The sequence below is a fragment of the Nymphalis io genome, chromosome 2 (genome assembly GCF_905147045.1).
Source record: "Nymphalis io chromosome 2, ilAglIoxx1.1, whole genome shotgun sequence".
In the NCBI taxonomy this organism is placed as follows: Eukaryota; Metazoa; Arthropoda; class Insecta; order Lepidoptera; family Nymphalidae; genus Nymphalis; species Nymphalis io.
In genome coordinates this window covers 3,736,940-3,764,328 of record NC_065889.1, presented here as the reverse complement: position 1 = coordinate 3,764,328, position 27,389 = coordinate 3,736,940, and the positions used below count along the sequence as shown (strand labels likewise).

Here is a 27,389-nt window from a genome sequence, read left to right as displayed (position 1 = left end):
ATAGTATCCCAATAACACCCTAACTCTAAATCCTAGAGGATTATATATATAATTGAAATATTTTACCTTATAATATTAATTATTGATATTGTAAATTTTACGGTCCAATTACCATTTTTCGTCAAATAACAATTTCTTAGATTAATTATAGTGAAACGGTATTTTCAATCATCCAGCAAGAATAAATATATTTTAATAAAACAAAATATAATATAAAATGAACATTTCTTTTAAATAAACGATGGTACCTAAATATAAATAATTAAACTCGAGTGAATTGCAAATTTAATTTTTTCGATACTAAAGCACTATTACGCTGCAATGTGCAATATGATATTAAATTTCGTAAAATTAAGCTTCCTGTTTGATAAGTTCAATCCCTCAGTTTTAACCCTTCGTACAAAATACAAGTTAAAACACAAAAATGCGAATGAAATACGACCTTAACATTTATATAAAATATTTTTACGTTCGTATAAAGTACATAATTTGAATAATATATTTGGGTTTTGTGGATGATGACCTGTTTTGATATGTTTAATGTAATACAACGAATTTTTTTTAACATGTTACGATTATATATGAATTTTGTAAGTGTTAAAATGATCTTCATTACGTTATTTATCCAGAAAAATTAAGGTATATCTCTGAACAGGCATTGTTATGTAAATAAATAATATTAAAAATATTATTTGAAGTATATATACATACTAACAACAAATTTGAAATATCTTTTTTTAAATATATCTCATAAAAATTTTAATAATTTAATAAATTAAATTGTTAATAAGTATTGTTAATGCGATAATCACGTGGTCGGTATTTAATTTAAAACATATTTTATTTTTCTTTTTGCTAAAAAAGTGTTGTATAACTAATATATAGGAATATATTTTAGCTTAACACTTCTTAGGAATCGTCTTTAAAAAAATGTAATAGACACAACTAACTATATTTTCGCTGTCCCAGATATCCTAAATGTAAAAATTCATTGTTTACGTCACCGCTGGCAACCAGTGATGACAAAGCAATAATTTATGTAACGAAATATGTTTATGATAAGGGAATATTTAGGTTTAAAATGTTAAAACTGTACTAACTTACATAAAACGTGACCACGTTTAGCTTATCACGTAACTTATACAACATTTATAACTGAGGCATTATTTTATTTATAATTCAAACATCTAAGCAAAGCCTTGATTATATATATATTTCTCTCGACAGAACTCTCAACGGAATAGACTCCATATATTGCTTTAACATTAATCTGCGACATAGTCAAGGTTCAGAGTTAATCAACAGTTTCCGTTCGTTGAACAACGAGCTCGTTACCAGTTATACTTCAAGCTATGATTTAGCGTGGCGAGTGTGTCAAACATTCGAGTTCAAACAGAGATGCGGTTGTACGCATTGCCTGCTCCAACGGTTCGGAATAGAAGCGAATGAAAGCAAACGAACCCCTTTCAAACGAAGTATTTGATTAAATTAATTGACAAGAGACGTAAAAACAGTGGTATCAATATTAGAATTTTATCAATAGAGTTCATTCGTTAAAAGAAAAGGCTAACGAATGTACTTGAATCATAGTAAATAAAAAGATATTTTTAGTATGTTTATTTTTATCACAAGGTAAGGAAATAAATATAAGGCACATTTTTATTCTTACAAATAGATATCGTTACAATTAATTGTACTCTGTATTGTTTCAATGGACTATGGACATGGATTAACATTAACATTTTTTTAAGCATTGCGCTTGATGACACCCTAACTACAGTTACTGGAACTAAGAAATGTAAGCCGTTCTTTCATCGTCAATGCGAATCTCGTTGGATCAATCTAAGACTCTACGTCCCATGTGTCTCTTAATTGCACTGACTCAATCACCCTTCAACCTGTTGTTAAAATAATTGATGAATGGACTGTACCTACCCGATAGGATGTCACAAAGCGACATTTTGACGAGCCGGTTGGCGTGGTTGGTAGATACTTGCCTTTCACGCCGAAGGTTGTGGGTTCGATTCCCACCTAGGACAGACATTTGTGTGCATGAACATATCTGTTTGTAATTATCTATATAAGTATGTATTTATAAAAGAAAAGTAGTATATGTAGTAAATCAGTTGTCTGATTTCCATAGCACAAGCTTTGTACAAGCTTAATTTGGGATCAGACAGCCGTGTGTGAAAAATGTCCCAGGGTAAAAAAAAAAAAGCTTTATCACCAATAATGTATATTAAACAAAAAACAACGTCCTGATTTTTGAAAAATAAGAATTGTTTCGTATGTAACATGATTATTTGTGACAATAATTACTTATTTTTATTATTTCGTTTTAATTACACTAACATGCTATTGTTTTTATACGGTTTCTATTACATTGTATTCCCATTTCTCTGTAAGAGTATTTGGTAGCAAAAATATTAACTGTATTTACGAGGCTACAAAACACAAACTACAAAACTCGAACATAACAAACTATCGCACAACTTTAAATTAACGATTTAAAGTAATTTATACGCTCATATACATACTGTTTGTACGAGTTCTAGGTCAACCTTGTTTTGAGTAGAAATTTCAGTAGCAAAAATAAGATAATTTAATCGATTATGAGTTTTTCTTTTGTTAATATTTATCCTATTTTAGATATATAATATATATATTCAGCAAAGGTATTCAGTAACATATAGGCAGAAATGACGAAACCCTCTTTTCCCCTCTTATTTCATTATTATGGTTAAAAATGTTATATCACATTAATAAAAAAAAAACGTACCTTTTTACAATCATCAAAGATATCGTCTAAAATAATACACCCATAACAAGTGACCAAGCTCCAAGGTTTATAACTGTAGTAAAACATATTAAAAAAAAAAGCTTAAATGCCACTTTATATATGGAATAGATACCCACAAAAAATTTAGCCGAATTGAAAACGAATTTTCCAGCTGAATAAATACTTAAAATTTAGCCAAGTCAAACCTTTTTGGCGGAATAAATACTTTCAAATTTTGAACCATACTCGTAGGTAAAACTTTTAAATTTGTATTTTCGATTGTATAAAGTTTTTACTTTTACGTTATCTTAGATATCGTCCAATAGAAACTAAAGGCCCAAATCATTTTGACATACTTATTAATAAAAAAGTTATGTATAATGCTGTCTCAATATTTCTTAAATATTTTATAATAGAGATATTTTGTTTTGATAATGATGATTTCTGTTTTACTAATAAATCCAGCAAAAAACACAAAATATTTTTTTACAATTTTTTAAACACAAGAGTGTTTACTGTTGCCTATCTATAACTTATATTATTGATAAATGCTAGCCATTTATCAAGTGTACTTTCTATGGACATTATTAAGATCTACAAATAACACGTACAAAGTTTGTATACGTAAATATGTTAGAAGTATCTTAAAACACTCAAACAGCGATTTATCTGACTGCAGAGCCAGCAGCTCGGGAATATACAACTGTCAATTTCCAAGTCCAGGTTGCTGGAGGCTTGGAAATTTCCGATCTTTGGCCATCCTCTAGGTAGTCAAATTGCAAAAAAATATTCAACATATTATAAACTCTTCAAGCTATAAATCATACAATGAAAAGTCTATATCAATTTAAAAAATGGTAAGTCTATCATTTTATTATATTTTTATGCTGAACTATGATTTTTATACATTAAATGTAAGTTGGAGAAAACCTGTATTGAATACATATATACAATTTATTGTAAATATGCATACACATTCTGAAATTTACGTAAATCGACATAGTTATACAACTTCATAATAACGTCTTACGTGTCTCTAGAGTTAATACCTACGTCATCTTAGATAAATTGCGCTTGACAGACTCATATAGGTTCAACACGGTACGATGAGTCATTACAAGTATTTATGCCTTGGTAATGCATTAACTTTTTTGTGAATTTATAATAGTTTCTAATATTTGAGTTTTAATTTTTGTAATATTTGAGAAATACAGATTTATCTTTTGAGCTTATCAATTCATTCCAGTGATAAAACTTAGTACTAAGTAAAACCAAGTACAAAATTAATATATTATATAAAAACTCGTGTGTGTTGTGCCGATCTATATAGCATCGCACGCCGTGACGTGAGAACTTATTCTTACGACATGCCAACTGCGCAGAACATATTATACTTAGTAGGGATGTGTGTACTATGCGCACTCTATACCTTCACTCTCATAAATCGACTGGACGGTATATCTGACACCACCTAAGAAATTAAGCGTAGGGCCAACGGCTTTCCATATTTTACGTGGTGGCACCGGAATGTTAACTTAAATACTGAGGGCAACTACTGAAGCTATTTATCGAAAGAAAAACTCTAATTTAATAACATTTTATATATACTAGCTGTATCTTGCTGTTGTAACCACTTTAATTTTTATTGTGTATGTAATATAGCTTACCGAAAAAATGGAATAAACAAAATCAAATTCAAAAAATCTAACGCAAAAAGAAACATTTACATTACAAGACCCGTAGTTCCGTGCCTTCTATTCAACCATATACACTCTTCAACTATAAAGAAATATAAGAATCAAGCACAGTATATTAGTCAGTGTTTTAAATTTTATAAATAATATTGTTACTCAAGAGCCATAATAGAATAATATAAAATGTGTTAAAGATCTTGATGCACTCCATTAAATTTCTTTCCGCTCGAGCTTGCTTTTCTTGATAATATATTTTCATGAACGCTGTTATTTATGTATTTTGAAATATCCCTTAAGATTTTTTTTATCACATATGTTCGACTAGTCTTTTTTATTAAAAAAAAACTCCGACTAGCTCTTAATTATAAAGAAAAAAAACTAAAATAATGTTTCAAATAGTAACAGATTCAACAATTCAAATTTTACATACAAATGAACACCCAGTCCTTACTTTAACATCGGTACTTAGACTTTGATACTAGCATCTACTGAAATTAAATAAGCAAGCGTTGAAGCATTTTTACGATATTCGGAAAGAATTATTCATTCCCCTCAGTTGAAGCCGCCCTGACCTGAATAAAGTATGGCAAAACAAAATTCGAAATTTTATCCGAAGTTCATATGAAAAATTTGTTGTGCTATGAAACGTAAAACATCGAGAACCGTGCAAAAAGTTACCTACAGACGAGGAACGACGAGTGGTGTTCATATTGAATTGAGTAGAGTCGAGAGCTCCGACAACTAAGGGTCGTATTGAACGATATCTCAAAAGCGCCACACTCGAAAAGGTCACAGCGGACTTTAATATTAAAGGATTTTTTAATCTTACGCTTATTAAAATATATATTATAACGCTCTTATCAAAGACGACTCAAACAAAACTTGACGAATCAAAGACTGCTTGAAATTATAGACTCCTGAAATTTTCGCTTTATCGTTCTCTTTCTTATGTACTAAACTTCAAAATTCTCAACCATTTATGATGTTCACATTCATTCATTCAAAGATTTGGTTGCGATTACGTTAAATATATTTGTTTGGGCACGTAGTTTGATTACAGTGTGTGATACCTACATGGTTGTTAGCAATACAATCAAAAGTATCGATTTTTTAGCGTAAGTTCAAGGTTCAACTAAATCAAATCGATCAATTACGTCGCTACGCTTCTTTGTAATTTGAATACCCACTTGTTTTGATCTTTTCATCACAGCTCAAAACAATGTTATAACTTTAACTCTCCTTATAAAACCGATATTTATAAAAAATATTTTAGTTTCGCCTAGTTTGAACGTAAAAGCAGTACATAAATACACACATATTATATTCTTACGACTCTACATACATATAACATAACTACACGACGATATACCTCATTAAAAAGTTTGAAAATAAAGGTCAGTCTCTTCTCTTTTGATTTAAATGTTATTACGACTAAAGCAACTCTATCACAGCCAAAGTCCCTTAATCCCTACGTCATTTGATATATTTAAGTTTTACACTGTTGTTTATTAAAAGATATTTAATAAAATATATCTAAACGGATTGAAAACTTATAATGACCTAGATAGATATTTCAGTGAAATGGTATTCCTAATTATTTCATATCGAATAAACATTATTTGCATAATAAATAAGTCGAATTTGTGAACAACGCTAATTAAACTATTTTATGCAAATAAATTTTTCTTGTATTTATATACAGAAGCTACAACACGAATGGTTTATATCTTATTCAGTTGTAAATTCATGTTACCGTGCTGTGCTCTCACAGTAATTAATATAATATTATAAACCAAGTTACAACATTTTGCACATCGCCTTATGTTTCTTCATTTCATTACAGTAACAGTAACAGCCTCTGTCCCACTGCTGGGATAAGGATATGGATAAGGCCTCCTCTCCTTTTTTGCGGAGAAGGTTTAGAGCTTATTCCACCACGCTGCTCCAATTCGGGTTGAGTCACATATTAATTATATTGTAAAATTCTTACGATAAATTGCAATGCAAAATACAATATTGGAACTACTTTGCTTTTTAAAAGTAGTTAAGCGAGAATAATTAATATTAATAGCAAAGAAAAGATAGTAGCCCCTTATTAATAATTTTATTAATATGTCATAACACATCCTTCCACTTTATTAAACCACAAAAATGGAACAAAATTGAATTCCTAAAAAATCGTTTTAGAATTCTGATAAAAAAGTCAATACATTCTATATTTATTAATAGAAAAATCTTCAACAATAATAACGCGCTTCACCCATCCCTTAAATCGCTATAATGTTACATTATAAGTATAAAATGACCTTATTTGCGTAACCTTGCTTATGAATAGACATTTTGATTGCATTACCTTCCTGAAATGTTAACTGGAGGCCTTTATGAGGTTCTTAGAAGTAAAAATATGGGAGAGTTAAGTTCCTGAATTCATGATTAACTGATAAATGTCTTAAAAAAAAATTAAAAACGGTAAAAATGATATAATCAAAAAATATGAAAACTGAAATTTCCAATATATATATATAAAACTGAAATTTCCAATATATATATATATATATATATATATTGGAAATTTCAGTTTTCATATTTTGATTACAATTCGTGTTTATATTTGGCGGCCTCAGCCGAGATGACCCAGTGGCTAGAGCATGCGATCTTATTGCGGGGTTTAAACCCAGACAATCACCACGGAATTTTCATACGTTTAATTTGTGTTTATAATTCATATCGTGTTTGTATCGGAATAAGCTTCGTCTCCACAAAAAGAATTGGAGGCTAAGGCCCAGCATCGTGACATGTAACGGCTGATACTGTACTTTTTACTCTTTGTCGGTCATCGAGCGAAGAATAAACACAATCTTCCCTCTTTAACTTAAAACCGTCATTATTGAAAACGCAAAGTAATCAAGGTTCGTAAAATAAATGGCACTCGAAATAAATAAACACGCAAGCGTGTACAAAAGGTCATCCGTGGCTTTAGGGCGGACAACGAGGCAACCACTAATTTAAATCAATCTGTAAATCTTAATTACTGAGGCAAACTTAAACAGAATGGCAATACTGATATCATAAATTTCTAACAAAAAAAAGAAGAAGTTTTAATTGTTAAGTTTTCGTTTTCGATTTAATTTTATACCAACATACCTTAATAATATTAAATAACAAAAGATACCCTATTTATTCTTCCGCCAAACAGCAATACTTTATATAACTAAGTGTCAGCTTGTAATATTAGCGGCTTTTTTTTATTTAAAATATAGGTTATCAGACAAGCAAAAAGGCCACCTGATGATAAGTAGTCGCTATCCCCCGTAGACATTGGAACTATAAAAAAAGATTTACTATCACTTCTAATCAAGTAGTCACAATGTTTTAAATGAATATGAATTGATAAAGTGTCGACTAATGTAACAACAAACGACGAATGTAATAATTAATTTTAAGTTTAACATATATATTCATAAGTATAAATATTCTTTAAACCTGAAACCTTGTGTTTTTAATTACACTGAACACTATGTATTGCTGTTTGACAGTACAATATGTGATAAGTGTAAACATCCGCCGTAAACATCGCTACACTACGCCGCAAGCAACAGTACAGACAAAAGTCATAATAACATCTTAAATCCTATGATTGGAGACACACTGATGATGTATGAAGTGGTTTATTATTATTAGAGCATTATTTGGATGAAGGTTACCATCAAACGAACCATTTGCTCGTTGGCCTTTCCAAAATAGATACATTTTTATACGTAATAAATATTTATATTTTGAGACCTTAATTTTTAAAACTGACGTGCTTTAAATATATTTTTAACTTCTTTCATTATCCAAAGTCTATATATATTCAATCATAAAGTGATTTGTGAGTATAAAGTTAATAAATTGCTTTTCTTTTCTTTCGCAGCTCGTCAGCCAGTGAGCTTATATCGAGACGAGGGGTGTTCTCCCGCAGACAATATGGCTCCGTCGAACAGGTAAATACTAATTCGCGTTCGTGCTTTGTATAAAATTTGGCTTCAGATGTATTGTTATGCGTAAATAAAATTGAATTTCTTAATTTGAAATATCGTTTACAATTTGTTACGTTGAATATAAATTTGATATAACCATATTAAAGGATGTTTGATAACCGCTTGTAAGAATTAATTTTTGAGCTAGAAATTAACCATATTAAATATGTATAAAGCCTTACTTATACCTGATAACTAATAACTTTTTGGGTACAGTGCGCAAGGTGCTTAAAGCTCAATATTAATTATCTATGTCTATCTATGATTAACAATGGACATCGCAAATTGATGTTTCGACTATTACAGAACTATTCTATGTAAACTTAGTTGTGTTAAAATTAAAATTAATGTAAACATAGTTATGTTAAAATAAAATGCTTATAACGGGCCGACATTACGCGAGCTAAGCTAACTATTTCTGGCTTCACGTTTCCCACTTCATTTCTAGCTTTGGCTAAGCTTTTCTTAGGCATTTAGCTTAGCCATGTTAATTTAATTAGCTCATCTTATTTACAACGTAGCTTAGGTTTTGGTTCTCAGTGTGCATAAACATAAAATAAAAAATATATTATAGAATAAGCACTTCTTTCTTCTTATTAATTAAAAAATCACCTAGTATTTACATTTTAGAGCTTGAAAACTTGCAGAAAAAAAATATTTGTATTTTTTTTTCCGATTTTTAATCCGATTGATATAAAACTTCTATATATAATTTTAAGACGGATATAGACTTACAGAGTATACTTATACTCTATGTTTGTTTTATTATTTTGAGTTATAGCTCATTATATATTTACTTATATATTTTATATATAAAGATTGCGAGATTTTAAAAAATATGCTTGGAAAAAATAAGCGAAGCGTGTTTTATGATGCATTAGTACGGGCGAACATGTGGCGGGCGACAAGCGAATGTTTTGTCATAGGTTAAATAATGGTACGAGATAAAATCTTCAAATCCTTACTTATGCCTGCGGTCTCGTCCATTTAGATTCTAATTGATCACGGAATACTGAACAAGATGAAATATTTTGAAGATCATTTTTCATTAATTGTAATGCATATAATATTTATAATTAATATTAATCATGAATACATAGGCATTAATTTCAATTACATTTTCATCAAAATAATGTCGTCGTAATTGATTTAGTAAAATTCAAAAATAAATAATATTTTAAATATTTTAAGTTGTCACATCAAAACCAAAAATAATTATTAATATAAAACATTCTATAAATGCTTTTAGAGTAATAAGATAAATATTATTATAATAAATCATTTCATTTTAATTCATAATAACTCAAATATCACAAAGCCGTTCCCTTTTCCACGAATAATGGCGGCCCCATATTTCTATAGAAAGCAAATTATTTATATGGCATGCCATTGAAGTAATATATTGCAACGTTAAGCTATTTTTACATAATACGTATGTAAGTAATATTAGTATATTTTTGTTTACCTTACATGTTTCGAGTTACATTTTAGATCTAAATAACAATACTTATATATAAAATATTATTTCTATTTTACAATGAATTACTGTCAAAGAACTTATTATTCATTTATTAAATAATGCCTAACTATGCATAATCTAAAGATATTTAGGTCTTAAAAAGTAACAGCCTGTAAATGTTAGACTTAAGGCATTTTAAGAAAATAGTTTTGAACTTATGCCATACGCTGCTCCAATGCGGCCTAGTAGATACACATGTGGCAGATTTTTGTCCGACATCTAAGGTTTTCTGCATTCTCTTTCATCACCGAGCAAGAAGTGAATTATAAACAGTTACCACTTCTGTTAAGACTCGCGTATTCTAACCACTGGGCCATCTCAGTCTCAAACTAGTCGTAGTCTTTCGAAATTCAGAAAATAACTCGTCAATTTAAAAATATATTATAAGGTATTTGTTTGTTTACAAAATTAACTGTATAGCTGTTTTTAGTTATCAACTTATTATATTCAAAACTCCGTTATGTCTAATTCAAATACATTTTACTATTAATTTAATTTTTTTTTACTTTTTATTTTGGACTTGATCGAACCTTTCAAAAATATTATTAATATTAGTTTAATTTACATATTATACTAAAACAAATGAATTTTGTGCTAAAAAACTTAAACAAGTAAATTATATAAAATATTATAAATCATTATTGAATTATTTCATTAAAAGTTATGAATCTTCAATTTATTGGAAGCGCCGCAAAGAGTGATAATTAAAATTTTTATCGAATCCTAAACTTCTAAGGACTTGAATTCTGCCGCCGATATTAATTTAACCAGTGCCTTATGATGAAAAATAAAAAAAAAAATAAAAAACACTAAGTTATTCGCGGCTTTTAATAGACACAAATCTTACTCTTTTCATATCACTACTAAATAATATTAATATATGTTTATATAAGGATATTTTTGCGTTTATGCGGATTAAAAGAGGTACTTATATGATTTGTTCTGTTTTATAAATAAATAAATAAAATCGGAAGCTGTCACTATTTTAATTAATTTTTTTGATTATAACCAATCAGATCTAAAAAGCAATTAATGTATTGAGGAAATATATTCATTTAAAAAATTAGACAGTACAAAATTCGACTCAAAGAAAATTTTGTCAAAGGTCAGCCTTCCATTAAATGAAATATATAATCTTTGATTTAAGTATTTAAGCCTGAAAACTCCATTATTCATTATACCGTCTACTACATATTCAACGTTTCATATACATAAAGAGACCATTGTTGTTAATTTCCTCTACACCCATGATCCGGGTTTAATGAAAAGCAACCCTCAAACTAATAGTTCCTATATTAGATAATAAGCCCTAAAGACTACGTATTAAACATTATATAACATTATAAGCTAAAATATTATTAAAAATTTATTGTACCTACTATTTATTTATTATGCATTAAACAAATTTGAGACTGATAATTTTATTTACAGAAGATAACGTACACATTATGAAAGATTTCTTCCATTCCTCGTACAAAGGAATTATTGTAATTGTCTGAATATGACAGTGGAGAACAAGTGTACTCCAACACTTTTATACCTAGACGAGGCTTATTATCTCAAGCAACATCATAAAATGAAATGTCGCTGACAGCTTAGAAATACCCATATAAATAATAATAGAATTTTACGTAACGCTTCCTACGTAGACGTCTTTTGGAAATAACACTAATATTATGATAAAATAAGTTTTAGTGTTTCTAGTTTCAGAACAGGCATAAATTGTATAGTTCGAATATGTTTACTTATTGCGATGTCTAAGCGAATATTGACAAAACTATAACAGATACACAAAAACTTTTTAAGTACAATTAAAATAACTACATAAAAGTCCATAACAGTAAATACTTTATGGACAAGCTACTGTAACCATTTAAATGTTTAAACAAAATAGGTCAAAATAAACGGTGACTAAAATTATTTGTCATACCGTATTTAGTTAATTCCCATAGGAAGTTTGGTGAAACCTTTGTATGCAGTTAACACAATGATCCGTTGCCAAATGTAATCAAAGCAAATGATAATATATTAAAAGACAAATTTAATAGAATGGACATGAGGAATACAGTTCTTGAAGTAACAAGTTTTTACATAGATAAAATATACAACAATCAATCATAAATTGGCATCTTTTGCTGACGATATAACTGTATTAATTATATGTAAAACCCTAAAACATATCAACAAGAAATAACTTAAGCGCGTTAAGGTATTGTAATTATCTAATTTTCTAATTCTAATCTTCTCTAGAGCAGATTAAGTACACAAGTGCACATATACAAACGACGAGGTATACCTCGTAAATACCGAGGCAGAGAATGAGTGCCTTATCGGGGAAGGGCATGTCCCAGGTATTGGGTCACGAACACTGGTCATTAATGAAGGACTGGTAATTACAAAATTGAGCAGAATAGCGGTAATTATATGTACATCAATAGGTCGCAGTTTCCACTGCAGGTTAAGGATAGCGGAGCAATAAGTAATCTATATTATTATAATACAAAAGGAATTTCAAAAAAACACAGATGCAGTAGTCTCTACATAAATAAATAAATATCAATTAAAATTGCCATTGTGATGTATAATATGTATGGCATTATTAAAAATACGAATTTGGTGGTGAATTATGAAAAAACAAAATCCATATCACCCGGATTGCCGAATTGCCGAAGAGCCGGCCTGATATAACTAAGCTACTAGGAAATTAATATAGCTACCGAGTGCCGTACAAAATCTTTAGGTTTGATAATTCTTAATAAAAAACTGAATTGGAAATTAAAAATGTAGAAATTTAATTAAATCAATTCAGTTCTAGGACTTGTTTAAATTGCAAATCTTGTGACTGTTCCGATAGCATACAATAGTAATACTGCATCGAGTTCACGATGTAATTTTCTTGTAACACTAGCAGACTGGAAAAAGTTTTGAAAATAGAAAATATTGTGAAAAATTCAATATAATAGTATTTTGGTTTAAAATCGGATAATAGTAGGCTTTTATATTATTAAATACATTGTTTTTCACGATTCCATTCTTTTTTAATGCAATTTAAATTGATCCTTTTTAGAGGTGCTTAAGATTAATCTACATTTACAAAGCTCTATCTTATATATATATCCTTCGCATGTCTTTCTATTGAAAAAATATATAATTAAAACATCAAATATATACAATAAACTGCCAGGTCAAATTAAAATATTAACAATATCGGCATTCAGAGACACGTTTAAACTATATCCTAATAGAAATCATATTATAAAGTTTCTGACCTTTTCAATAACTTTTTGAATGATATTTAACTAAGTAGGTATTATTATTATTACCTACGCGAGTCTTTGTTCCTGGTCGATTTTTTTTTTTTTTATGTTGATTTATATATATTTTTTCTCGCTGGAAAAACGCGTTTTCGCGTTTCCCCCACTTGAAGTGGAGGGGTATGTGGGACCCGCCGGTGCCGAGCATGCGCCGGAATACCCACTAAAAAACCAGCGGTACCCACGCTGCCTTTTCTAGGGGCGTCACGTGATCGCTTGCGCATCAGAAGATGCGTAGCGCCGACGCCTTCTCCTCGGTCTTCTTCGGCGAAGCGAGTCAGTGGAGGCCCTCTCCTCACGCTCCCGCTTCACCGACTAAGGCCGCCAGGGTCAGGCGCCCTTAGAGTTCCCGAAGCCTCCCACCTAGATGTTCCAGGGCGTCACGCAGAACACGCCCTGGACTATCCGGAAACTATATCCTAATAGAAATCATATTACAAAGTTTCTGACCTTTTCAATAATTTTTTAAATGATATTTAACTAAGTAGGTATTATTATTATTACCTACGCGAATCTTTGTCCCTGGTCGATTTTATTTTATTTATTTTTTTTTTTATGTTTATTTATAAATTAAGACATATTCTAATGTTTATATATATTATCTCATTTAAATTGACAAATGTGGAACATAAAAATATATTGTAATTTAAAATAATATTAACTTAAGTGTTATATTCTGCATACTTATAAAGGTATTTTTATTAAACATATTATATATTATGGCATTTTTAAGAAGAAGCCATGCTGGAAATTCTGTCATATAAATTGAATGTGATTATGATTTGTTAAGAACATAATTCGTTTCTTAATAAATACTTCGTTTTCTTGATACTTACGCTATTTTCGAGAATCGAGTTTTCACCCTAAAATTTTATATTAATCATTCGTGCATGTGTCATGTTAAACAAGGCGTGAAGCAGAGAGTATACTAATTGCTTCATTAGCGAATATATCAATCAACGGAGAGGACACACCTCGGCTGACAACAATGGAACACCACAATTCTGTGGGCCGTCACACGTAGACATTAATGTGTTGACAATCAATCACGGGTCAGAGTGGCAAGTGCGATACTTACTCGTATATTAAAATATAGGTTAATTGACCTTAAGCTAGATTTATAAAGTTCTGTCGTTTACGGGCTCGTACTAGTTTTTTCTTTTTCGTAGAAACCACTTGTTTAATAAAGTTGATAAAACTTAGGATTTGATTTATTCATAAGTATCATCATCGTAGAATTAATGAGTCATGAATAGTTTTAAGAAAAAAAATATTTTACTCGTAATGAAGCTAATAAATTTCTAAATTTATTCTTTATTGTTAAAATAAATCAATATTTTTATTGAGCTTTTACTCTCAAGTGAGAATATTATGTACAAAGATATAGATTTGAATCATCACAAATTATCAGTTAAAAATCTTTATTCAATATAGAAGCGTTTCACTTATTAGTAAGTGAAACGCTTCTAATAAGTGAAACGCTTAACTCTAAATAATTTACTGTCATAAATCTACCACGGTTTCGGAAATAAATAACTGATCTAAGAAGAACCGGCGAAAGAAACTCAGCGGGTTTTTTTGTATTTCTTCTTTAACAATCATATGATTGACGAATAACCTACATTCGAGATAGGCAATATCGCGTAATAGATAAAATATCAAGTACGATAATTCTTTATCTAGAAACATGTCGATTTACTCACGATGTTCTTTATAAAATCGGCATGTTTCTTAAGAGATTTTCATAAAACAAATGATTTACATTCGCTGTTCTTTAACTTTGTCATTTCGTGGGAATTTTTTAATTAGTACCTTCACCGCAAGAAGAGAGTTGCAAGAAATTTTTTGCAGCAGACAAATCAGCGGTCCAGAAGTTGATGTTAAAAATAAGGCTTTTATATAATTTCCGTATAAAATGAACAAAAGTTTGTACCGTTACAAAAGTGCTTACAAAATTCCTGTTAATGTAGTTTCGATAAAATGTTTTTAAATTCAATTCGAAGGAAAATCTTGCACCTGTTAGTTAGGTAATTACTTTAGCATTAATGTAATAAAAGTTAATATTAAATATAATAAATGTCTGATATTCTTACCTACTGGCCTTTTATACGGTCTTTTAATCTTTAACCACGAGAGTTGTTTCTAACTTTCGAAACAAGGGTAGAGAAACTCTTACCGACAGTTAAAAAACTTATAAATTGAACGATTAACTTTTATTTTTCTTCACAATCGATTTTATTAGTAAAGCGTAATTTTAAGCATATAAAATATCTATATAAAAACAAACGCATACATAGTCATTACTCATATAAAATTATAAACCACTGTACAATATTTAAATTAAATCTGCATAATTAAATAATCCACGAAATATTAACGATGCATGCCTATTAATATTTATATATATTTAGTACTATTCTGTGTTGGTAAATCGTGATAGGTATCATAAATTCAATTAATTAACTAGAATTAAATCATCTTTATTCCGTCAATATGTTTGTTGTACAATATATACCGTATATAACCCGAAGTATGATAAAAAAATAATTGTCATAATTTTAGGCATTATGAAGAAAAGTTGTATCTTGCTGCAGTATCCAGTAGTTCCTAGTTAATATTCTATATTATTTACGCTGTGGACTGAGGATCTAACTAAATATAACAGACTATAATTTAAGTATAAAAATAAAAAAATTAAAATACTTTGGATGAAACAACGTACTTGAAAGACAATACAAACTTGTAAAAAATCCAAATATTGACGGTTCATTTATTTACCCGGCTTCAAAAAGGAATGACTTTATGATTCGACTGTGTTTATTTTTATTTGTATAAAGTTTCAGTCAATGCAAAGAAAACAAAACGTCGATATGTCTGCGTATGTAAAATGAAGTAAAAGCCTCTTATGTCTCACAGCCTCAACCTCAAGTCCAGGTTTCGAGCTTATTCCACCTCGCTGTTCTAATACGAAGTGGGACATTAACAGGCTGTTACGGAAAAACTCAGCGGTGCCTGCCGGGATTTGAACCCACAATATCCTTCTATTAATATCTTAATTGATTAGTCTTGCATTCTTTGCACCGGCTTCTAAATAAAAAAATAGATCTTGTAATTTTTTTTATAAAAACCGTTTTATAAATTATTAAATATATTTCTCCAATAGAGTCGAAATAATTAATTTTAAGATTTTGTTTGAAGTGTATATTGAAACAAATTTTTGAAGTTGGCTTTTTTTTCTTTTTAGCATTTAACCAGTTTCTAATTCTCATTTACCAGCGGAAATTAGGTTAATGAACAGTTTGGATCTGTTTCTGAATCATGGAAGTGAAAATTCAATCTGAGCGTTAAAATTAGATGGTTTTGAATTTCGGACAAAGGCGAAAGTAACACAACTGAATAAACAAATTATTTTAAATAAAATAATTCTTACTTATGCTTTTTAACAATTTATGATGTGATAGAAATAAAATGTAAAACATATCTAAGAATAATACTTGTCATGTAAAAAGTATTTATTAAAAAATTAAAGCTACCCGTCAATGGCTCACTGCTGGACGAAGGCATCCTTTTTGATTAAAAGGTTTGGATACAACATATGATATACAACCAAACAATAGTCAAAGTATCTTACTAATATTATTAAATATACATATATGCTTATTATGTCGTGTATTAAGAGGGTATAATATGCTTTATTTATTTGATTTTAGTAATACTGCAGTACCGTCGTACACGACGGTATATGATGATACTACCATTGTTTACGGTACAAGACGGTAAACAACGGTAGTCAATAATTTCGTTAAGAAAATATATTTTTTCATTGTTTTTAATTTTTATGTGACGAACCCATGATGATCAATCCTTATCGCCGTAAGCAATATCAACCATTCCTTACATCGCCAATTTGCCACCAACTTAATGTCAAATGTATTTTAAACTTTATATATTAGCAACTTTTAATAGTTAAACACTTAAATAATCTTACTATATTACGCGTTATTTTATACTTATAATAATCCGCTTACAATTAAATTAATCTTTTGACTGCGGGTGCGATTTTATTATCCCTGTCTATAATAAAGCTTTGAATGACGAAATCCTCTAAAGGCTAAACATTAATTCTGTAGTTTAATGACTTAAGGAACTTCTGTAATAAAGATCTCTAGCGTGTGATACTTCTCTGAAGTTTACTATTAAGCAGCGTCACACTCAACGAGACTGTAATTCGATTGTAGGTCATCATCCTCAGTCTGACTTGACCTACTTATTTCGAGTCTAGGCATCTTGTAGATTGTGCACGAATATATACTGTAGTCTATTGCTAGCCTATAGTTTATCCCACGACCAATGACCATGTGGACAATTTATATATTTTCTTTCTTTCTCTCGCCCTACATTTAGTCTCTTTCCCCATCACTTTTCTTTAATATTCCAACTTAACTTGAGGTCTTTGGCTTTGCATGCGAGGGAGGGTTCCATTTAAATATATATTTTTTAATGATTAAATCAAAGACTTGTATTTTTAGGCTTATTCAGAAAACGTTTCTTAGTATTGTATACCTCAAGCTCTTTCTTTATCTATATAATTAGATGCTCGGTCGGCAAAGTACTGTATCGGTAAATGTACATAAAATTTCAAAATACCAATAACAATTTTACTATTTCTTAACATTGCTACGAAAAAAATATATATCTCCGTGAAAAAAACCTTTCTTAGAATCATTTCCCACGAACTAAAGGGATTTTCTCGAAGTCAAGACCCCGATATTTCGATTTCTTTTACTTATATTAGAAACTGGGATGCTTTCATTTAATTTGAAAAACGGAATTTGCATATACAAATATTTATCATATACATCTACCATGCGTAGATGTATATGACAATATAATATTTGTTATGTGTTAGTCAATTATTGGAAATTTTATTGGTAATGATTTTTTAAGATTTGATATTTATGAAACTGCAATGTACGGTTTGTTCCCATAAAATACAAATAAATAAATATTTTTTTAAGTTAATGTATAATAATATTTATGAATAAACGGAATAAATTAACAACGTCAAATTGAAAAGTAATTAAAAACGATATTACACATTATCTTGCAAATTTATTAAATAGAAATAAAAATAAACATTATGTGATAAAATAAAAATTACATCAATAACGCATTTGAATGAAAATAATTAAAGTCCAGTTATATATTTTTTAATTAATATACAAATTAAAAATTCACGTACACTAGTAAAAAGTAAAGTTACAGACAGTAGATGACTCATGGTTGGTCTAAAAATCCTTTTAAAGAGAAAGAGAAAGTTTGGAACCACCACGCTTCTCCATGCGGAATGGTAGACAAAATTCACTTAGAATTAACGAAACTTAATGTAAAAATTATATTATCAATCTTACTCTTCGAAGTCAGTCTTTATTGACATATCGTAAGTCCATATGTCTCAATCTCAATTATAATATAAAAGATGGTAGATATGTAGATGATTATAAATCCGTGTCTATTTTAACAACCGTTACTCGTACTTTTTCAACATTATTCAGAACCTTAAGTGTTTTCTTGCTCGGCTTGCATTAGGTTTTTTTATTACATAAGGATAACGAGTCTCGGAAAATCTAGTAAATATTTAAAGTGGTTTTTTTATAGAATAGGAAGGCGGACGAGCATATGGGCCACCTGATGGTAAGTGGTCACCAACGCCCATAGACATTGGAATTGTAAGAAATGTTAACCATCGTTTATATTACCAATGCGCCACCAACCTTGGGAACTAAAAGGTTATGTCCCTTGTGCCTGTAATTACACTGGCTCACTCACCCTTCAAACCGGAACACAATAATATCAAGTACTGCTGTTTTGCGGTAGAATATCTGATGAGTGGGTGGTACCTACCTAGACGAGCTTGCACAAAGCTCGACCACCAGTAAATTGTATAAGGAATTTATGTATATTCTAAAAAAAAAATTAATTTAAGCGATATTAATATTCGTTTTAAAGCCTTTACGTGTAAAGGCTTAAAAACGCTACGTTACGTGTAACGTGGCATCGCCGTCAACCAAAAAGTATGTTTTTGCATTTATATTTTATTATATAAACATAAGAGACATGTTTGTTGCGTACATTTTAAACGGAATTTAATTTATTAAATAACAATATTACTTCTACAGTTCGTTAGGTTAAGCAAATAAAATATAAACATGGTTCACAATTTAATCTGTAACGAGTCTTTTCCGAGGAAATAAAACATTTCACCAATATTACGGAGGCAAATTGAATTTCAGTTCAGGAAATGAGATCTGGTAGCGACTTCAATTTTGACAAGCACAACTTAAGATGAAAATTCATGTAATGTCAACAACCCTAAAATTCATATTATTACGTGACTGTCATGTTTATTATTATATTGTTCCATAAATCTACTAGCTGCCAGTCTTGACTTCTTAAGGGTATAGTTAAAAAAATCCTGGTATTTGGTTGCAGCTCCACCTATTATACAAACATTTCATCAGTCCGGTACAGAAGAATTATATTTTAAAGATAGGAAATTTTATTAGTCATTCGTATAGAGTTACTATACTTTATCATAATTTATATTTAACTCTAGTTGAAATAAGTAATATCATAGTGTAATATTTTTTTTTAATCTACAAAATCAAATTTTCAGAAACCATAAATTTTCAAAGATCTCAAAAATGTTTACAATTAAAATTGGCACAGATCGTTTTCGTGTGAGTGCTACGAGACTCCGCCCTCATAATATCGCAGATTTAACTTGGATTAACTTCGAGGAGTCCGCTCTACTATTCTACTGACCTTTTACTTTTCTCTTTTTAATGCAATATAATCCAGCCATATTTATTATTTATTTTTACTAATCTTAAAACTTAGACATTTCATTTACATGTATGATATTTTTAGTAAATTTTATTAACAAGTTATATCAATGATATATCAATTATATGTATTCTTTAAAAATATATAATAATTTATTGTCTTAAAAAACGACAAATGGCGTTATATAAATATAATTATAAATATTAATACAGGATAGTAATTAAATTCCTACTTTCATCATAATATTTTCTACAATGGACTAGGACCTTAAAGATCACGTAGTCATAGTATCAAGTTGTTGTTTTGTCTTTAATTTACATACTTGATATGCTATAGATTAGTAAACGACAAACTGTAGCGAATTTACATATTATCATAAATCAAGCAGTTTTATAAATTCCTACCTGCACGATTGTTAATTTGCTAACACATTCAACGCTTATGATTGTGGAAATACTCATTTCCTGAGAGCATAACTAAAATAACAAAAAATGAGCTTAAAAATTTCTTAAAGACAACTTTCTGTAAGGCAACAGAGTGAAGACAATCGCGATGTTTATGCTATCTTGGTTGACAAAGAAGATTAAAAAAGTACAGCCTAAAGTCAACTATCCTACACTGAAGTCTTATATCAGTGCCTTTAAATCTACCTCAGTATATAAAATAAAGATATTTTGTTATAGTAAGGTATTTTTTACAGTTGTCAGCATCGGTGGAGGGAGGCGGTGCAGCGGATACGATTGTGCGTCGTTATCGGCTTGAAAACGGCAATTCACTTGGCGAAAAAGATGAAGTAAGTCTATAGTATGATATAATAACGCTTCTTTATTATTTTACATTTTGTATACATGCGAAAAGATTAACAATATACTAGACATATGAAGATCAACCTTGTTTTTAAATATTTTTAGAAAGTAAGAACGAATTCAAATTTACTATTAAGATTTTACACACTTTGTTTGCCACGCTCAGTCGAGTTAATAGCTGGCTTATTCCAAAAATAAATAAGATGAAAATTTTATCCCTTGGAGACTAAAATTGTAAATGAGCAAATGTGTACATGTAGTAATATTGTTTTTTATATGAAGTGCCATTCTTACTACTTCCAAAATATCATAGGCTACCGTTTCAAATTTAATTTAACATAAGAATTAGGAGAATTTAGATAGTATAAATAATAATAGCAAAAAATCGAATAAATTCTTCACGTTGTCAAAACAGTTATTGGGATTTATTGCGTAATAATTATTATTTAGGCAATACGGAAAATATAGGAAGCATTTTCAAATAAAAATATAGGAATTAATTTCATTTTCTACTGCGACAAAATTTTCCGCGAAACCGTCTGACAAAAAATTATTGCATACTTTTATAAAATATTTCAATTAACAGCATCCATTGTTCGTTTTATTGGAAAAATACTGAATTATGATCCTTTTTAATTGAATACACAATTTAAACACGAGAAATGGCTCGCTCGAGGGACATCCCCGAGAGCATTAATCAAATCAGTGTGTATAATGACATATTTTTTAATTAATGTATGTATTTCGTTTTTCGATAATAATCATAATATAATATAATTTATAAGAATAATATTAAATTTTAGATCTGTTATAGCTTGTATAGTAGAGCCTACCCTTCTATTTTCGCTTTGTACGTAATATATATATTTAAACAATTAGGTCAACTCAAAACTTTATATCACAAATTTAATGTTAAGTGAAAAATTTTAAGTAATTGAATTTCAATAATGAAAACAATTAAATATGTCATTAACTTTTTTTCAAGTGATAATGATTTATTATAATAAAAACCAACATAGATTCTGCTTATAAGATTCCTTGTTCATCTACTTCCCCATAAATCAACAGAAAATTGTGTCACCCTCAAGTTACAAGCCTGTTACTGTCGTTAGCATCAAAGACAGGAAACTACATCACAAAACATTCAAGTAGATGGCGGTACAATCGCTCACAATAATTAATTTAATAATAATTGAATAATAAATAATAATTTAAATTTTAGGAAGTTTATGAACAATATTCTAAAATCAAACAGTATTAACTCAAGTTAATTTAAAATCATTAATTAAAATGAAGTAATAATAATGAGTTAATTAATATTATGACGCAATTAAGTTGTTTTCAACATAATGACTAATTAAATATACCCACGTTAATATTTTCACGTAGAATGAACAACGTAATTGCATAAATAACAGAACTAAATTAAATAACTGAAAATCTGTTGAAAAATGAAATCATCGATAACATACGAGTATTTATCAAATAGGTTTAATATGTCTTATGTCAGCTATATAGCTGACCCGAATGTTCAAATTATAATATCACTAGTTTATATCATATATTTAATATATCCATGTTTGCGACGTGGCCAGTCAGCTAGCCATTACCTATGTTATCTTCATTCATCTTTCCTTTCATGATAATTATGTTTATACAAACCACGAAAATACACAAGTTTTACTAAAAATGTCGTAAATAGTTAAATATTCGCGTGTGTAATATAAACTTGATAAGGATTTTATATTATTTAACTCGCAATAAAGTTACAATTATTTTTACAAAAGAAACAAAAAAAATCAATCCTTTAATAAATAATAATAATATATTATTTATATTTTACAGATACATCACAGAAATCGCTTTATTACGATAAATCACAATAATTGTACGCTGTCGTTTGATTAAATGATATTCATGAGAAAAAAATCTTCTAAATATAAAACGTGTAAGTCACAATCAATTAGTATATGGACTCACGTGCTGAGTTTCTATCCTTTCAGATATATATGTTTATATGTATTTATTCGGATATACGAAGTTTTTATAAAATGAGTACTGAAAGAGTAATAAAACTACTGGTGGGGTAGAAACTTAACTAGCTTAATTGCATATATAGTTAAATGTAATATCAGCCAAAAATAAATATTCGACGTAATATATTAAGCATTCGGGAATTTACTTTAAAACTTAGCTTACTATCATACTCTGCCAGTTGCTTGGGAGGCATTTCGGCTAAATTTCGTAAATCTGTTTACGAAATTTAGCCGAATTAAAGTTTGGTCTTTATTTTAGCCGACTTTGCCTTTGTTCAAAAGCGATATCCATTTTTTTTCTATCTAGCACGAAAGGTTTAGTTAATCAAATGAGAGCCTATTTTTTAACTTCACTATAAGAAAACGTACATAAATAGAACCATAATTGCCCAATGATTATAATGATGTTAATGTCCTCCTGACAGACCACGGCGACCATATATTGGACAATTGTGTGCGTTCTCATGGGTGCACTCACTCTATTCCCTTTTTTTATATTCGCCGAGAGGGCAAATGACTCTACTCCACCTGACGGTAAGTGGTAGTAGAGTCCAAACGCGACGACGGCCAGTACAGACGGGAAGAATGTTCTGCACTAGCCGCCTTCGCCTTGCCGGCCCGCAAGATGCCTCTTCACGCCTCGTTTGAAGGAACCTCACTCTCATAACCCGATGGATCGGCAAAATTGAATGTCTGAAAGAGTTTAGGTGCACGGGAGAGTACACACTTCCAAATTAAAAACTCCGGGATGCTACTGAGAATTTTCTGAGGGCAAAATCCAATAACTTTTTATCGGACTGACCTGGGGTTTGAACACAATATCTCGGTGTCTGCGGCCTAATTTAGCCAATATACTAACGGGGCATTCAAAGATATAATACTTCAATTTTAACAGAAGTACAATCACCACACTTAATTTTTGGCTTAAATTTTTTATATTACATCTTGTGCTCGGCGATGAAGTAAAACAATCTAAGGAAACCTGCATAGATGTCAAAATAAACCCTATACGTCACTTGTACATGTGTTTACCTTGCAAATATTGATGCGAAAGATCGTATGTAAAATTTATATACTTTACAGGTAACCATAAAATGGAATGTTTCACTATTGTAATATTCACATTTTTCCCCTACAGTTTCCATCGTAGCGAATATTTAATGTTACTTTTAAAACCTTATATTTATTATTTTACATTTTTTCTTTCATTTATTAAGTTATAGTATATGTAGAGTATTTGGAAGAGAGGTACCGTATATCTTTGTTTCATTGCGGGTTAAAAATGATGTAAAATGTTTTATAATTGATGAAATAATCATTTTTTATTTTATTTATTTATTATTAAGTAAAGAATAAATTAGAATAACAGAATACAAACGAGTTATTAGAGCTTGTGCAGAATTATTGTAGCTTGTACCAAGTAACCAATAGTTATTTTTATTTTGTACTTTTATTTTTGTCTAAAATGTGTCGTCCTTTTCAGTTATTTGGACCGCCCAGCGCACCGGTACTTGAAAATCCGGAATTTCAAACACGATGGTACTTCAAATATTTCTTAGGAAAAAGTAAGTATCTATATAAATATATATATAAGCAAAGACAAAACATTTATCACCTTTTTTGAAAAGCGGTTATCTTTTTTTGTTTGGTTGTTATTGACGAGTTTGTGTATGTTGCATTTATGTGTTATCAATTTTGGAAACAGTACGGTATTTATTATCGCTCATGTTAACGTTTAGAACAATTGATAGAAGTTCAAAGTACAAATTCATATATATTTTCCACAAATTTTTATGACCGAATTTCGACCACTACGCGAACACAAGTCATCTGAATATTTCATTAATTAATTATATTATTATCAAACAAACAAAATTTTCAAATACGCTTCAATTCAATTTTAAATCAATTTAAGCAAACAATCATGAAACGAATTAATTCTAAATAAACCTTTTGTTTTATTATATATATTTGCTTCTAGGTAGACAGGTCGTTTAATATATCAAGTATAAAGTTATATCAGTAATTCATTTTATTTAAGCAGCGCTTAGAACCCAGTCTTGTCGCGTGGGTGCCATTCCGTCGTTATTCATTATTTTTCCGACCTATAACTACAATACGCGACCCAATTATGTCAACAATGATTTTATTGTTTATTTATTACTATTATACAGATTGCTTTCTTTACCATTTAAGTTACGTAGTTACGGCAAAAATATGTTCATTAAAATAACGATATGATGCGAACGTAAAATAAAACCTTGAAAATCGAATCTGATTGTATTCTTACAGACTCTAATTAGTAATAACAGAAAATAATCTTATATAACCTAATTACAGTATCATTCAATTCAATTATTCTGGGTTCACATATACGTATACTACACTATAATAATGCAAAATTTAGCAATAAAGTGATATAATGTTCAAAACTCATATCTATGGAAATAATATCTAAGTTTTCGGATATATTTTCTTCGGAGTGCAATCTCTTGTAAACAATTTCCTTTATCGTCACTGAATATTTCGTGTATTGTTACTACATATTTTCTACTTTGTGTTTAATACGTACGACACTTGTGTAATAAGGCGATCGATTCCACCTTTATAGTATGAGTACTTTGGGTTCAAAATACAATGCCAGTTTTTTCCAGTTCAACACGAATGTCAATACGAATTCTTATTGAATGATTGTTAGAATTTTGTCTGTTTGTCTGTTTAACTCTGCGTTTGTGCACGCTAATCATAGAAACGGCTAAACGGATTTGAGTGCGGTTTTCACTAATGTATTGTGGCTAACTTCACTTAAAATTTATTGTTTGTTTTATTTAAATCAGTTTATAAATATATATATATATATATATATATATATATATATTTATATATGTCCGGGATGGCAAATGACTCTACTCCACCTGATGGTAAGTGGTAGTAGAGTCCAAACGCGACGACGGCCAGTACAGTCGGGAAGAATGTTCTGTACTAGCCGTCACCGCCTTGCCGGCCCGCAAGATGCCTCTTCACGCCTCGTTTGAAGGAACCCGGGTTGTAAGAGGAGGGGAACACGTGAGCTGGTAAGGAATTCCATTTTTTGGTAGTGCGACAAAGAAAGGAGTTGCCAAATTTCTTTGTGCGCGATGGAATTGATGGCACAGTTAGGCGGTGACATCGAGAACCAGCTCGCGTGGACTTAAGAAGGAAGGGGGAAGCAGGAATTAGAGAGAATAATTCCTCAGAGCACTCGCCGTGATACAGTCGATAGAAAGCGCTCAGTGCTGCTATCTCGCGACGCAATTGTAAAGGTTCAAGAGTGTTTGTGACCTTTACGTCGCCAATAATGCGTACTGCACGTCGCTGCAACCAGTCCAAGGCCTCCAGTAGGTACTTAGCGGAGCCATCCCAATGGTGCGAGCAATATTCAACGCAAGACCGTACCTGTGTTTTGTATAACAGGCACAGTTGTTGCGGCGTGAAAAAACGCCGCACCTTGTTCAGAACTCCGAGTCTTCGTGAAGCTGTTTTTAATAATAATAAAGTTATGTCAATTTAAAAAATCACGCTGATTATTTATTCGATAAAATTGCTATAAAATAACTGTACCTCCAATGTAAGTTGAACTCAGATCTATATGATTCATTACATTAAATAAGATTCATCTTATGCTGGTAAATATCGGTTAACTCACCCATGCGTAGATGTTTTATATCTTTTAAGGTCGAGTATAACCTTTTGTATGGTAATCAAATATGTTCTAAAATAATGCATTATTTGCAGTCTTTTTTATAAAATATCAATTCTTAGGAAAAACATCGAGATAATTCCATAGATACTTCTTAGTACTTTTTATAGTTTTGACATGTTGTAGGTTTATTAAGTTACGCAAAATTTTTACCGTGAAACTTAAGATTGGTTTTATCTTTGTTTTTAAAACCCATTGTTCTAACCGAAGGTTTATTAATTATTATAGTTCTATTTTTTAACGTAATATATATAGTAACTAGTAACTGAATTTCGTTAAATTTACATTCTGAAATTGCTGCATGTTTTAAAATATATTTGACATTTATGAAGTTTTCGGCTACGATTTAAAGCATTATAGGTTTCAAATAACAAATTATATTAGTGTCAAACAAACAAATTTATTTATCAAAACTAATAAATGAAGACTCGTTTTTTAGTACTGTTTAACTGAAAAACTATTATACTAATATACAAAAAACTTATATCTTAAGATGAAACGCTTTTCGAAGAATGTTTTAATATATAATATTGTTGTATATGCATTATTTTATATTTTCTTCCGCTTTATTTTGAACAAGTTTGAACTTAATGTTCTTGTGTTTTTAAAAACAATATTATCTTGTATAAAAATAAAG

General features: G+C 29.7%; 1 protein-coding gene across 1 annotated transcript in view; it reads left to right on the top strand.

Moving 5' to 3' along the window:
* The window catches only part of LOC126774067 (GTPase-activating Rap/Ran-GAP domain-like protein 3), a 76,839-nt gene that overhangs the window by 22,922 nt on the left and 26,528 nt on the right, over window positions 1–27,389 (top strand). Inside the window, exons 2-4 of the mRNA XM_050495414.1 lie at window positions 8,387–8,456; window positions 20,872–20,964; window positions 24,497–24,578. Of these exons, the coding sequence (XP_050351371.1) occupies window positions 8,387–8,456; window positions 20,872–20,964; window positions 24,497–24,578 (245 nt within the window). The remainder of the gene's footprint in view (window positions 1–8,386; window positions 8,457–20,871; window positions 20,965–24,496; window positions 24,579–27,389) is intronic.